Source organism: Tachysurus fulvidraco, chromosome 7 (assembly GCF_022655615.1).
Source record: "Tachysurus fulvidraco isolate hzauxx_2018 chromosome 7, HZAU_PFXX_2.0, whole genome shotgun sequence".
Taxonomy (NCBI): Eukaryota; Metazoa; Chordata; class Actinopteri; order Siluriformes; family Bagridae; genus Tachysurus; species Tachysurus fulvidraco.
The window spans coordinates 15,674,750-15,689,436 of NC_062524.1; the positions used below are offsets into that span (position 1 = coordinate 15,674,750).

Here is a 14,687-nt window from a genome sequence, read left to right on the forward strand (position 1 = left end):
GACCAACAAACACGGCTTCAGCTGGTGAACCTCACACACACATGCTCACATGCGCGCCCACACAAACACAGACCAACAAACATAGCTTCAGCTGGTGAGTCTCACACACACACACACACACACATACACTCACACGCGCGTACACACTCACACGCGCGTACACGCACACACACGCGCGCGCGCGCACACACACACACACACACACGAAGAGCCTTGAACCTTTACACTCCGGGTGTTTGTCTCAAAATGTGAGACCTGCGCGTGTGTGCGCACGCGTGTGTGTGTCCGTATTTGCATGGCTCTTCCCTGCTTTGTCTCTGTCTGTTTACTCTCTTTCTGAGGAAGGTGGAAACAGATTTCAGCTGCCCTCTGCTTCTGGAACTTTCCTACACACACACACACTTCTCACACACACACACACACACACACACACACACACACACACACACACACACATGTTTTTTATAAACAAATTTAATTTTTAAATAATTTCAGGGTATTTATTTTTCTCAGGTTTCGTAAATGAATTAATCGTGTGTGTGTGTTTGCATCAGGGCCGTACCCAAGTTCATGAAGCGTATGAAAGTGCGTGACTCGAAGGAGAGGAGTGTGTTTGGAGTACCGCTGCAGGTGAATGTGCAGAGAAGTGGACAGCCGTTACCGCAGGGCATTCAACAGGCCATGCGCTACCTCCGCAACCACGGCCTTGACCAGGTGTGTGGTAGAGATCTTTATACACAAACACACACACACACGCACATACACGCACACATTTACCCTTTAACCCAGGTGTGTATGGGTCCTGCTGTCTTCCGTGCAGGTGGGCTTGTTCAGGAAGTCAGGGGTGAAATCACGCATTCAGGCTCTACGCCAAATGAACGAATCATGCGGCACTGAAGGGGGCGGAGTCAGCTACGAGAGCCAATCAGCTTACGATGTGGCAGACATGCTGAAACAGTATTTCAGAGATCTACCTGAACCTCTGTTCACCAGCAAACTGTCTGATACGTTCCTGCAGATCTATCAGTGTAAGTACACACACACAAACATTATGAAATGTTTCATTTTAGCTTTCAGAATTTTTTTATCTAGTTTTGTAAATTTCACATTTTTTATCTTATTGTTCTTTACATTTGGTTCATTGTTCATTTCATTTTATTTAAATAATTTTATTATTATTATTATTATTATTATTATTATTATTATTGCTTGAGACACTTTAGAGGTCATTTCCACATCTAAACTTTAATTATTTTGGATTTTTTTTAGTGTTCAGTTTTAACCTTTTGGTTAATTTTAAATTTTAATTTTTGTTTAACTCTTTTTTAAATTAAACCAAGAAACACGATTTCTCTGATTTTGTAATTTTTTTTCTTTTGTATTAAATCATAATAATAGGAATAAAATTATTAATAGTATAAAAATAAAAGGACAATATGGTCTAAACTGGTCTGAGTTAATGACTCGGTGTCTCCCCCTACAGGCTGTTCTTAGTCACAGTAAATTACATCCTGATTTCTGAGTACAGATTCTTCTGGAACTTAATTTAAAATTTTATTTATTTATGTATATCTTTTTTTTTTTTTTTTACATAATTCCTGTTTTTCTTGAAATGTTTCCTCTCAAAGTTTAGAACACATCCTCATGCAGTCTGACTTTCATGACGTTCGAGTTTCTGTGCATGAGAACAGTTTTGAAACAAACGATCTTTTATTTAGTTATTTGTTTATTTATTTACTTTTTGTGGTGATTTTTAACAACACTCGTGATTTGTGAAATCCAGCTGCCCTGAAAAGTTCTCTGAATCAGGCACGCACGTGTGTGTGTGTGTGTGTGTGTGTGTGTGTGTGTGTGTGTGTGTGTGTGTGTGTGTGTGTGTGTGTGTGTGTGGCTGACCACGGGTCAACATTCCTGTCAGACAAGTGGCTTCTGTGTGTGTGTGTGTGTGTGTGTGTGTGTGTGTGTGTGTGTGTGTGTGTGTGTGTGTGTGTGTGTGTGTGTGTGTTTTGCCCATAGCCTGAGGATGGTGAAAACATATTACACACATTCTTACATAACTGACATTTAACATTCCATCACTTCATAGCACTTTAAGTCTCTTGTAGGCGAAATACTCAACAATCTACTGATTACAACATCCTCAAACACAGGACGCCATTCAGGATCCTTGTTTGTTTTTTTTGTGCGCAAACAAGAATCAGTTTATTATACAGCAGGGGTGTCAATCTGGTGGATTATATTTGGTATAATATGATTATATTTTATATATAATTATATTTGGCCCGCAAGATCATCATATCAAATGTGCATTACAGCTGGCTAGCCGCATGCACTGCTAATACTACAAATCCCAGAATGCCTTGCAACTGTATTGAAGCGTAGTCACAAACAGCAAGCACCCCTCATTCTCTGTTGATAGAGACCATGTTACAGTCACATCGGGCAAGTTAATTCCACCCTCCACAAAAATGGCCAAACGAAGGATGGACAATAGGAGCTTTCAAGACAGGAGGGAGGCAGATTATCTGTTCACGAATATAAAGGACAGACCTGTTTGTCTTGTGTGCTAACGGAGCTAACGTGTCTGTAACTAAAGAATATAACATAAGAAGACACTATGAATCGAAACATTATGAAACACTATGGCACGAAACAGAGTGTAACAAACTGAGTTTGAATATAGGTTTTCTTTATGCACTTTTTGTACTCCAAGGCATGAACTGTTGGATTTTCATTGAATGAAATTATTATTTTTGGTTGTAATGTTGTTGGTTTTGAAAAAGAAATTTAAAATGATACAGTGAGAGGCATACTTTATTTTATTTATTTAAATAAGAAATGGCTTAGTGGTTAGCACGTTCGCCTCACACCTCCAGGGTCGGGGTTCGATTCCCACACCCGCCTTGTGTGTGTGCATGTTCTTCCTGTGCCTCGGGGGTTTTCTCCAGGTACTCCGGTTTCCTCCCCCAAAGACATGCATTGTAGGTTGGCATCTCTGGAAAATTGTCCACAGTGTGTGATTGAGCATGCTTGCAAAGCACATTCTTATTCTCTTGCATAAAGATTATTATTATTATTATTATTATTATTATTATTATTATTGTTATTATTATTAATGTGCTTGCTAAAGCACATTCTAATTCTCTTGCATACTTATTATTATTATTATTGTGACAAGTTACTGCGCGTAACTTGTCCCACAGCTTTTGTCCTAGACCCATAAATGAGGTGTCAAATCGACCGGCTCATTGAGGAGTCTGCTATGACTTTTATAAGCGATCTGACCAACGATGTTCACACAGCAGACGAAAAAGCGGCCAAAAAAGTCCCATAGAAATTAATGGGAAATTCCTAAAATTCAAGCGAAATAAAAAATTTAGCACAACCTGGACATGTCATATATCAAAACACTCAGCACGATGAGGGGAACTGACGTCACGTGTAGCCACGCCCCCAAAATTTGCAAAATAAAAAAATTTGCACAACATGGACATGTGACATATCAAAACACTCAGCACGATGAGGGGAACTTGACACGTGCAAGCACATTCACATTTTCTTTAGGAAATGTACTGTTCTAGTTAATGTGCTTGCTAAAGCACATTCTTATTCTCTTGAATACTTATTATTATTATTATTATTATTATTATTATTATTATTATTATTATTATTATTATTATTAATGTGCTTGCAAAGCACATTCTTATTCTCTTGCATACTTATTATTATTATTATTATTATTATTATTATTATTATTATTATTATTAATGTGCTTGCTAAAGCACATTAGGGGAACTGGCGTCACGTGTAGCCCCGCCCCCAAAATAAGCGAAATCAAAAATTTTGCACAACATGGACATGTCATATATCAAAACACTCAGCACGATGAGGGGAACTGACGCCACGTGTAGCCCCGCCCCCAAAATTAGCGAAATAAAAAATTTAGCACAACATGGACATGTGACATATCAAAACACTCAGCACGATGAGGGGAACTTGCCACGTGCAAGCACATTCACATTTCCACATTTAGGAAATGTACCGTTCTAGTTATTATTATTATGTTGGCTTTGTAGAAGCCAACAGTCTGTTATCCTATTTAAGCTTAGACAAAAAATTATCAAGAGTAACTCCTCCTAGGGCTGTCAAGCCACATGCACCAAATTCGGATATGTTGTAGACGCTGGTCTGAAGTTTGTTGCTGTGATCTGAGTACCAGTACTTCTGGTACCGGGTCTCAAAGTGGCCTTTCTTCCCATAGAATCCCATTATAAACTTTGGAGGTTTATAACTCGGCAAGCTTTCAAACTATCTACACCAAACTCGGCCAGCTCCTTTAGGGTGATACTCTGAACAAAGTTTTAAATTGGTGTACCAACTGGCCTTTCAGTTGTGCCGCAGCCCCGCCCCCAAATTATGCAAAATCAAAAAAGTTTTTACAACATGGACATGTGACATATCAAAACACTCAGAACAATGAGGGGACCTTCCTCACGTGTATTCTGATGACGTCACGTGACGTCACATAAAAATAAAAAAATTGCACAACATGGGCATGTGATATATCAACACTCTCAGCACAATGAGGGGAACTGTCTCACGTCACGTGAAAATCAAAAATTAGCACAACATGGACAAGTGACATCAAAACAATCAGCCCAATGTGGGGAACTTCCTCAAGAGTATTTGGATGATGTCACATGCTTGTCTCCGCTTACCCCCAAATGTTTTTGCAACCTAGCTTTCTGTCCACTTGCCTCCAAAAAGCACCATCCGTTGCGAATACTTGCATTGTCAAAGCCAACATCAAAGTTTGTTGCAACGAACTTTACAAACCTAGATATTATTATTATTATTATTATTATTATTATTATTATTATTATTATTAATGGTGCTTGCAAAGCATCATTATTGTTATTCTGCATACTTATTAATGGTGCTTGCTAAAGCAACATTCTTATTCTCTTGCATACTTATTATTATTAATGGTGCGATTGGAATTCCGGAATTCCCAGTGCGGAAGCTCAAATGAGTTTTCTTTTTCCCATAGACTTGAATGGGGAATTCTTAAAATTTTTTTGTTCTCTCTGTAGATGTAAAGCACACACTCAATACATGTAACTATCAACTCCACTGCCTCACGCGTGTTTTGGTCACGTGACGTCACGTGTAGCCCCGCCCCAAAATAAGTGAAATCATACATTTTGCACAACATGGACGTGTCATATATCAAAACACTCAGCCCAATGAGGGGAAGTGCCTCACGTGTGTTTTGGTGACGTCACGTGATGTCACATGTAGCCCCGCCCCCAAAATAAGCGAAATCATACATTTTGCACAACATGCACGTGTCATATATCAAAACACTCAGCCCGATGAGGGGAACTGCCTCACACATGTTTTGGTCACGTCACGTGACGTCACGTGTAGCCCCGCCCCCAAAATAAGCGAAATCAAAAAGTTAGCACAACATTGACATGTCATATATCAAAACATTCAGCACGATGAGGGAAACTTGCCACGTGCAAACACCATTCACATTTTCTTCAGGAAATGTACATTCTAGTTATTATTAATGGTGCTTGCAAAGCAATATTCTTACTATCCTGTATACTCTTCCGAACAAAACTTTGGCGTCTCAATTTTCCTCACAGGTATTCTGATGACATGTGATGTCACATGAAAATTAAAAATTAGCACAACATTAGGACTTGTGACATATCAAAACACTCAGCACATTGAGAATATTCGGATGACATGTTCGTCTCCACTTACCTCCAAATGTTTTGGCAACCTAGCTTTCTGTTTACTTGCTTCCAAAAGTAACACTGACCCTTATGTCCACTCGCCTCTAAAAAGCAACGGCCTTTGCGAATACTTTGTGAAGCCAACATCAAAGTTTGTCGCGATGAACTTTACAAATCTAGTTTCAAATTTAAATGTGAAATGTGATTTCTTATGTGTTCGTAATACATAGCTCTGGTTGTTCCAATTCTTGTGTTCAAGCAAAACTAAAGTTTATTTCCATATGAAAAAGGTTGAACATTACATATCAGTTGCAGTTAATTTTTCAATAAATATTCAGTTTGGCCCATGACTTTATCTCAGTTTTATATTTTGGCCCACTGTGAATTTGAGTTTGACAGCCCTGTTATGTTTTTTTCTTTTTGGGATGAAGAAAGATTAAGTTATCTAAAATAGGACAATCTGGAGTTCTCAAGCTGCTCTGACATGTTTCGTACTGTATTTATAATTTACGGCAATACAGACACTCTGGTGCAAACAATAAGAAATAAAAACAATGCTAATTAGCCAGACGGCGATGCTAGCTTGTTTTCCAACTTGGAATTAGCAGGAAATTAGCAAGACTCGGGATATGATAAAATTCCTGAGGGCTATTTTAGGGATGGTGGTGTTCATAAGAATATTGTTAAAAATTTGTTTAAGTCCTAATTTGATGGGGATTCATGCTAACACTTCAGCTAGCATCACAGTCTGTGGTTATTGGCTTGTCTTAGCATGTTTGTGTTAATGATCACACCAGCGTGTCAGCATCAGTGTAATTAAGTGACACTAATTAGTTAAACGGTGAAGCCAACATTAACGTTTTTGTTTTGCTTCATTTAGGATTAGCAGGAAAATGTTTTAATGTGTTTGTACATGAAGGATTCCTGTTAAATACTGCAGGATGTTGATGTGTATTCTTCAGCTGTGACTATAAACATGACACAGTTCCACACTAAACACCGGGATATTAAAACTCTGACGTGGTGTAACGGAGTTATCTGTTTCTTGGACAGTTATTCCTGTGGAACACCATCTGCAGGCGGTGCGTGCCGCTGTGTGTTTGCTGCCTGATGAGAATCGTGATGCTCTACACACACTGCTGTGTTTCCTGAGTGATGTAGAGGCCAATGTGAGTGAGAATCAGATGACCTGCACCAACCTCGCTGTGTGTCTCGCACCATCACTGTTCCACCTGAACACGGCGCGCCGGGACGCCTCCTCACCCAGGTGAGTGTGCATGTGCGTGCGAGTGTGCCTGCGTGAGCAAGTGTGTGTAGGTTTGTAAACATATATCCTTTTGGAAGCTGTGGTTAAATCTGATCATTAATATAAATAATTGTGTGTGTGTTTGTGTTTGTGTTTGTGACAGAGTGATGAGCAGGAAGAATCCTCTGGGGAAACCGGACCAAAGAGACCTGAATGAAAACCTGGCAGCGACACACGGCCTCAGTCACATGATCCAGGAGTGCAGGAAACTCTTCCAGGTTAAACACATTTCTACTTTCACTGAAGCTCTTTGCAGACAACCACCAAAAATCTCATTATCTCAAATTCACAACTAGTTATTAATATTATTAATAATATATTATGTCACACACACACACACACACACACACACACACACACACAAGCACTGTTATTTGCCCTTTGCTTTCCTCTAATAAAATCTTATATTGGCTGAAGCAGGGTCGTCCCGATCCAGTAATTAATCAGTCGTCTCGTTTCCGCTCTCGGTTCATTCACACAGTGTCTGTTCGAGAAATAATCAATCATTTTATTTATAAATACATTTTTACTTTTTGCATATCATCTAAACGTCTGAGAGGCTTTTATCTTAGCTTAGATATTAAACTTATCTGGACAAAAAGGACAGGAAAAATAGCAGACGCGCGTGCACACACACATACACACACAGGAAGAGACAACTGTCACAGCCTCAAACGAAAACGAAGGCAATAGATATGAACAGGATTTTACACACACACAGGATGAGAAATAATCGCCTAGTTGCTGTACCGCTGATTCAAAAATGATCTGAATTTATCGTTGTGTTTTCATGCCTTCCAACTGCGAGGACACAGTAGGGAGTGTAAAGACAGAACAGGAACGGAACAAACAATAACGTCCGCTTTTCTTTTCTTGTTTTTATTCCGATGTGTTTTATTTCATCTTTTATTTTCATCATCACTTGATCCTTACTGGTCAAAATGTGTAAAAAGCCAAACTTACAATAGCCAAAAGACATTTTTGTGAATTTTTTGTTATGTTGTAACCTTAAAAAAGTCCCTATGAACTGTGGACTTTTCATCTGATCTCCACACTGCATCCCCATAAACCTGGTTTCTGACCCGTGAGAGAAACTCACTCATTATTTCATTGTAGGGCTGCACGATTTGGGGAAAATGTCATATTGTGATTATTGAGGTGATTATTGCGATATGCGATTGCGATATAATAAACAAATGGTATCATGAGTCAACTTGCTTGGTTCTCAAGGAAAATGCACACACAGATTACTGATAATGCTGAAATTTGTATTTCTAAACTCAAACTAGCAACAACAACAAACAAATGCAAAATGTTTTCAAATTAAAATATTAAATAACACATTAATGCTGATTAATGAAAAGGTATACAGTATATGTGTATGTGTGTGTGTGTGTGTATATATATATATATATATATATATATATATATATATATATATACACAAAGTAAATTACCAACTTAAATGCAAGTTATACATGGTATTGCACACACCATTATTGATAATATTTGGAGCAATATTACATGTAACTAGATTTGTAAAGTTCGTCGCGACAAACTTTGATGTTGGCCTTTGACGGTGCAAGTATTCGCAAAGGCTGGTGCATTTTGGAGGCAAGTGGACAGAAAAATTGTGAAAGCTACTGGACCGCTAGGGTGCCAATACTTTTGGACGTGAGCGGACATGAGCATATGACGTGATCCGAATACCCGTGAGGTAGTTCCCCTCATTGTGCTGAGTGTTTTGATATGTCAAATGTCCAATATTTTAAAGGCGTAACAGCTGATGAAAAAACAGACAATTGTAGACGAAAATGAAGAGAGATTTTATCTTAGTTTTTATTTTATACAAAACATTTTCGTCTCGTCTTTTTTCGTCAACAATAATGCATGTTAATTTAGACTTAGTCAGCGTTTTGGACAGTGATTCAGTCTTGTCATCGTCTCCTCTTAGTCATGAAAAAAAAGGTTGTTGACGAACTTATTTCGTCTCGTCTAACGAAATTAACACTACATATAACAGAGGTAGCATTTTTTCTGGCCACCAGTTCAGTGTCCGTCTGCTCGGCATCCATCTTCACCCGTTCCGCGCTGCACACCGGAAAAAGTCACATGACCATACGTGCCACACGTGTCACTGCCTAAACTGAAACTCGCTGGTCTTTTTTTTTATTATTGGCAGATAGCGGTGTAGTGGATGAAATGGGCAAACAGCTTTCAGAGAGAATGGGTTGTCATGTCCACACATGCATTTATTTATTATTTATTTCATAAAATCGCAGCATTTTGCGTCATATAATCGCACAGGCTTGATATCGCGATAGCGATGTGATTAATCGTGCAGCACAATTTCATTGTAACTCTTCTGAGATTTGTGCTGATGCTGAACATCTCTCTGTCTGTTCAGATCCCAGAGGAACTGTGCCACTGCCGGAACTCCTACGTCGAACAGGCGTTAATTCCACTGCGCATGGAGGACCTTCTGGACGATGGCCATGGCTACAGAAGCCTCGTTAAAGAAAGCATGGATGCGCTACTTAAAGAAGCTAGGGAAAAGTTCAAAGGCTACTACACCTGCTCAACACCCGAACACGCCGAATTGGCGTATAAGAAGGTACACAGTGCTCTTTCTCTCCTCTCGCACACATCAACTTGTCTGTGGAGACCAGTGGAAACCTGAGTCCTTTGTAGAAACTATAATATCTTGATGATGATGATTAAGGTGGTGTGTTGATGGTCAGGTGCACGATGGCTGGTCTTTGCGTCAGTGGAAGGTGTGTGTGGACGTGGCGGCCGGAGCAGATGAGGTTCTGCAGCGAATCGTTCGTGAGCAGGAACGATGGGATGAAGATCTGCTTGAGAGCCGAGTGATCAAAACACTCGACAACAACACGGACATTTATCAGTACATCCGTGACAACATGGCGCCAAATCCAGTCACTGACTACGTGGTGCTGAGGTGAGACACACACACACACACACACACACACTCTCTCTCTCTCTCTCTCTCTCTCTCTCTCTCTCTCTCTATTACTGCAAACATACACTGTTAATCTGTAATGCATTCTATTATACATAGATTTTAAATGTATGTGTGTGTGCATGTGCATTCCAGGTCATGGGTGACGGACCTCCCCAAAGGTGCGTGTGCATGTGTCTGTGTGTCAGTGGAGCACGAAGCTGCAGCGGTACACGGTGTGCGGGCCAATGTGATGACATCACGCTACCTCATAGAACCAAGCAGCTCAAACAAGAGCCGTGTCACACACATCTCCAGAATAGACCGCAGGTACACACGCACACCTTTCCAAAACAAACAGAAGATACATACACACACACACATTCCTGTATGAAGTTATGGGGACACATTGTAAATGAGGACCTGTGAGAAAGTTCACCAACAGCATGTGACATGCTCAGGAAGCAGTTATATTCAATAATAAGAGAAAAGTGAAGACCGGCCAAAATGTCCTCTCTTCCCCAGCAGGTCCTCATTAAGAAGTTTAAATATTTGTACTGGTCCTCACAAAGGTCTGTGTGTGTGACTCACTCGTGTGGTTGTGTGTTTCAGGGGTCGGTGTCCAGAGTGGTATAACAAGCTGTATGGCCACCTGTGTGTCTCTGAACTGGTGCGGATACGAGACTCCTTCACCTGCCCACTGGACAAATAAACACACACCTACACACACCTGGACCATTGATGACGAAGAGTCTATAAATCACACACTGGCTTACGAAGACGGCACGTTGATCCTTCGAGCTACTATCAGAGGTCATGACCTTTTGCATTCTAAGATAAAAGTTCACATGGTTTAAATGGTTAGTTTAGGGTGCTATTGCTTCTGAGAAGCAAGATGAATGTGTGTGTGCGCGCATGTGCGCAGTATGAGTCTGTTGGTGACAAATGAGACATATTCCATGCACTGGCACCCTAGTAGAGAATAGTATGTTGTTCAACTTTACGTGCGTGTTATATGTAAGTTTCTGCACGATTATTTACAGCTCTTTCACAATATCTGTCAATATGATGGATGGATGGATGGATGGATGGATGGATGAATGTTTATAGATAAAGGACAGATGTCAGACTCAGCGGTGGCTGGAACACCTTGAAAATGAAAGGAGGAGTGACATGTGATCGTTGGCTCTGCATGTCCGAGTGCGCAAACAAGAACCGCTTTCATTTCATCACTTATATAAACTAGACATAACTTTATTCAGATCAGACTGATGAATATTTAAGGTTTCTAAATCAGGGCTTTATTTTTCTCGGATCAACAGTTTTTGATTCGGATCGTGCCGTATTTTTATGATCACTGGATTTGGGGCTATATAAAGATTCATATTTGACTTATTTTGAATCCTTATTTACGCTTGTTGTCAAGGTTACATTCCAGCATAGTTACCTCATATTATTATTATTATTATTATTATTATTATTATTATTATATTTATTATTACTTTAAAACTGTGATTAATAACGACTCTTTTCAGTAGTCGTGGTGCAAAATTTTATCGTTTTTACGAATGATATTATTTAAAGAATCTTTACATACCGTCGACCTCAAATTGTATTCTGGAATATTGTTAATATCGTCGTCTGTTATTAACACCACGTTTCTTTTGCATATTTATCGCACACTGTGTTTATCATTCGCTAAATTGTACCTAACGTTTATCTCCTGATGGAACAGAAACGGTTCTTGTTGGTTAACTCAGACTTTTTTTTTTAACGAAGGGAAAATGTTACTGGACCAAAAGCTAGAGAATTCTCGGTTGATTTTCTGAGAAAAAACAAACAAACAAACAAATGAGGAAGTGAACAAAAGAAGGAACCGGAGAAGATTTGTGGTAAAGAGAGAAAGCTGGAGTCATAGAGATGAGTAGAATATGCAAAGAAGAGAAGGGAAGTGATAGAGAAACGTAAAGAGGGATCAGGTTTTCGGAGGGCAGAGTAGCTTTAAAGCACAACAGCAGCTCAGCAGCTACGCACAACGTGTGTGTCGTCTGTTTTATTGTTTGTCTGACGATATTTAACCCTGCGTTCGCACTAGCAAGTGTTAAGTAGCTGGTGTCATGTGTAGTTAGTTGCTTGATTGTGGGTGTGGCCTTCAGGCTACTATACATTTTATACATCAGATTTGTTTCTTTAGAGACGTTTAACGAGAAGTTTGTAAGCGAGGAACTGAAGGAACCTTTGATTTTGTCATGGCTCGGTGGCACGAGCGTAGGTAGGAAACGAAGTTTAATTGCTACTTTGTCGCTTGCTAGCGTGAACATAGAGTCAGTCAACAGTTGCGTGGTCATCACCTTGCAGTCGCTAGTGACTATGTTGGCTCTGCCCTCGCGTGCTAGTGGCTGCATTATCAAACCTTAATACTCAGTCTAAAGGGATAGAAAGTGAGTTGATTTTCATTCTCAGTGTTAATATAAATGAAGTAATTCTGCAGAAAAACACTTATTTATGCTCATAAACTCACTCGTAACAAATAAAACACAAACGCTGCTTTGGATTTTCTCTCTTAAAAATGTCATTTTACACAAAAACGGTTATCACTTGTAAACCATCTGAATGTTGCCTTGTTGTACAGAGAAACTGACAGTAATCTGAAAGCTGTGCATCATTAAATCTCATAACGGTGTGTGTACATTAACACAGCGCATGGCTGAGCATTAATTTAAAGCTTTGTGTATTTAAACAGATATATTGGGATTTGATTTTGTATCTTATTGTAAATGTTTCTGCTTAAAGTTACAGAAGATGAGAAAATGGTTTATCTTTTATATTATTAATATTATTTCTGTACAGATTATTTGCAAAGTGCACTATTAAAGGTATTAAAATCAGATCAAAGTCTGGTGTGAGTTTACACACACACAATCACCCTCCAGCCATCCTGTACCTTTCAGTTTCTCACTTTCCTGCACCATCCACACCCATCGTATCCAGAACCTTTACCACTCAAATCCTGGAGATCCAGCTGGGGTTCAAACCAGCAACCTCTCATCCCAGAAGTGACGCTCATCTGACTGAGCCAGAGGATCTCATTAGGCACATGATTGATGTTTATGGGCTTTTCTCTTTTATATATTTAATCCTGAGCTAAAAACTGAAGCCAGAACCTGGGATCTACAGCAGCAGGGTCCAGGACACTCACCACAACACCACGGCAGGACTTCTGTGTTTAAAGCTTTGTGTGTTTAAACAGATATACGAGTTGGTTTTGTATCATTAAAGTTACAGAAGATAAAAAATGGTTTCTTAATCATTTTGCAGATTATTTAAAGTGCACTATTAAAATCAGATTGGAGACTGATGTGGGTCACTGAATGTGTGAGATTCACACACATATACACACACACACGCGCGCGCGCGCGTGCCTCTGAGCTGACACACACATTTCCAGACAAATCTCTCACACATGAGAATCCCAAACATGTTACATCACCATCCTCATACATCCTGAAATAAAATCACACACATTCTTATCTTTGTGTGTGTGCATGTGTGTGTGTGTGAATTCACTGAAGGAAACTTTCCCACATAGCAGATGAAAACAGAATGTGTTTAAGATACACACTTTTGCTATAGTGAACCTACACTATCAGACACTCCTCTCCCCCCACCTATCACCCCCCCCATCAAACCCCCACTGTCATTATTTCACATTTTAATGTTTAAGTTGTTTTGTTTCTTTTCGACCTCGAGCTTGTTGAAAGCCGGGTTTTGTAAAAAATAAAGAGCAGAATTTGATATTTGATTCAAACTTACACCGGGTTCCCGATCTTTCCACCAGGTGGCGCATGAACACGACGATTCTCAAAGAAAGTTGGAGTTTTTCCTGCAAATAAATGTTCTCAATGCAGGCAATAAAATGCACATAATAAAAAAATAAAATAAACATGTGTTTTAACAACCTGGTCTGTATAGTTCAGGATCATCATCATCATCATCATCATCATCATCGTTGTTGTTACATAAATAGCTTTTAATTAATCAAATTTTATTTGTCACATACACATGCATACAGAGTGAAATGACATGCAGTGAAATGCTTTAATGAGTTAATTATCTTAATTAATTAATTAATTTACTATCATTCATTATCTCAATTATAGTTTACATATTTTTTGTTTTTTCATGACGTCGTAACCCAAACTATAAATTCACTAACATCAAATTCTTCTTAATTTTCTTCTTAAAATCTATTTAAACTGGTAGAAATTTTCCCGTTTTCACTGAGATGGACAATAAGAACGTTTTGAAAGCTAAATGCTGCCATCTGGCGATCAGGGTGTGAGTTCGCATCCAGCGTCCAGTCATTTATTATTATTATTATTATTATTATTATTATTATTATTATTATTATTATTATTATTATTATTATTATTATTATTATTATCTCTAAAATCAGCTGATATTTTGTGATTATTCTCCATAAATTCAATTAAATTATTTAATTAAAAAATATTTTCTTTTTAAATATTAATAGTAAATAAAAAATAATAAATAATAAAAAAATAACAGCCTTAAAAAGACGTATTTATAAGAAAAATAAATACAGGATAATTAAAAAAACAGTCAAAAATCTGTATAGAATCTGTAATGAAGAAATTGATAAATGATAAAACTA

At 38.7% G+C, this 14,687-nt stretch overlaps 1 protein-coding gene across 4 annotated transcripts in view; it reads left to right on the forward strand.

Annotated features, from left to right (window-relative positions):
* Window positions 1–12,900, forward strand: part of dlc1 (DLC1 Rho GTPase activating protein) — a 73,730-nt gene extending 60,830 nt beyond the window's left edge. For all 4 annotated transcript variants that reach the window (XM_047815644.1, XM_027135031.2, XM_047815645.1 and 1 more), the window contains 8 exons: window positions 555–714; window positions 821–1,028; window positions 6,801–7,014; window positions 7,157–7,271; window positions 9,461–9,667; window positions 9,795–10,012; window positions 10,169–10,342; window positions 10,625–12,900. In XM_047815644.1, coding sequence (XP_047671600.1) covers window positions 555–714; window positions 821–1,028; window positions 6,801–7,014; window positions 7,157–7,271; window positions 9,461–9,667; window positions 9,795–10,012; window positions 10,169–10,342; window positions 10,625–10,724 — 1,396 coding nt within the window. In that variant the 3' untranslated portion in view covers window positions 10,725–12,900. The remainder of the gene's footprint in view (window positions 1–554; window positions 715–820; window positions 1,029–6,800; window positions 7,015–7,156; window positions 7,272–9,460; window positions 9,668–9,794; window positions 10,013–10,168; window positions 10,343–10,624) is intronic.
* The last annotated feature ends 1,787 nt before the right edge of the window (window positions 12,901–14,687 follow it).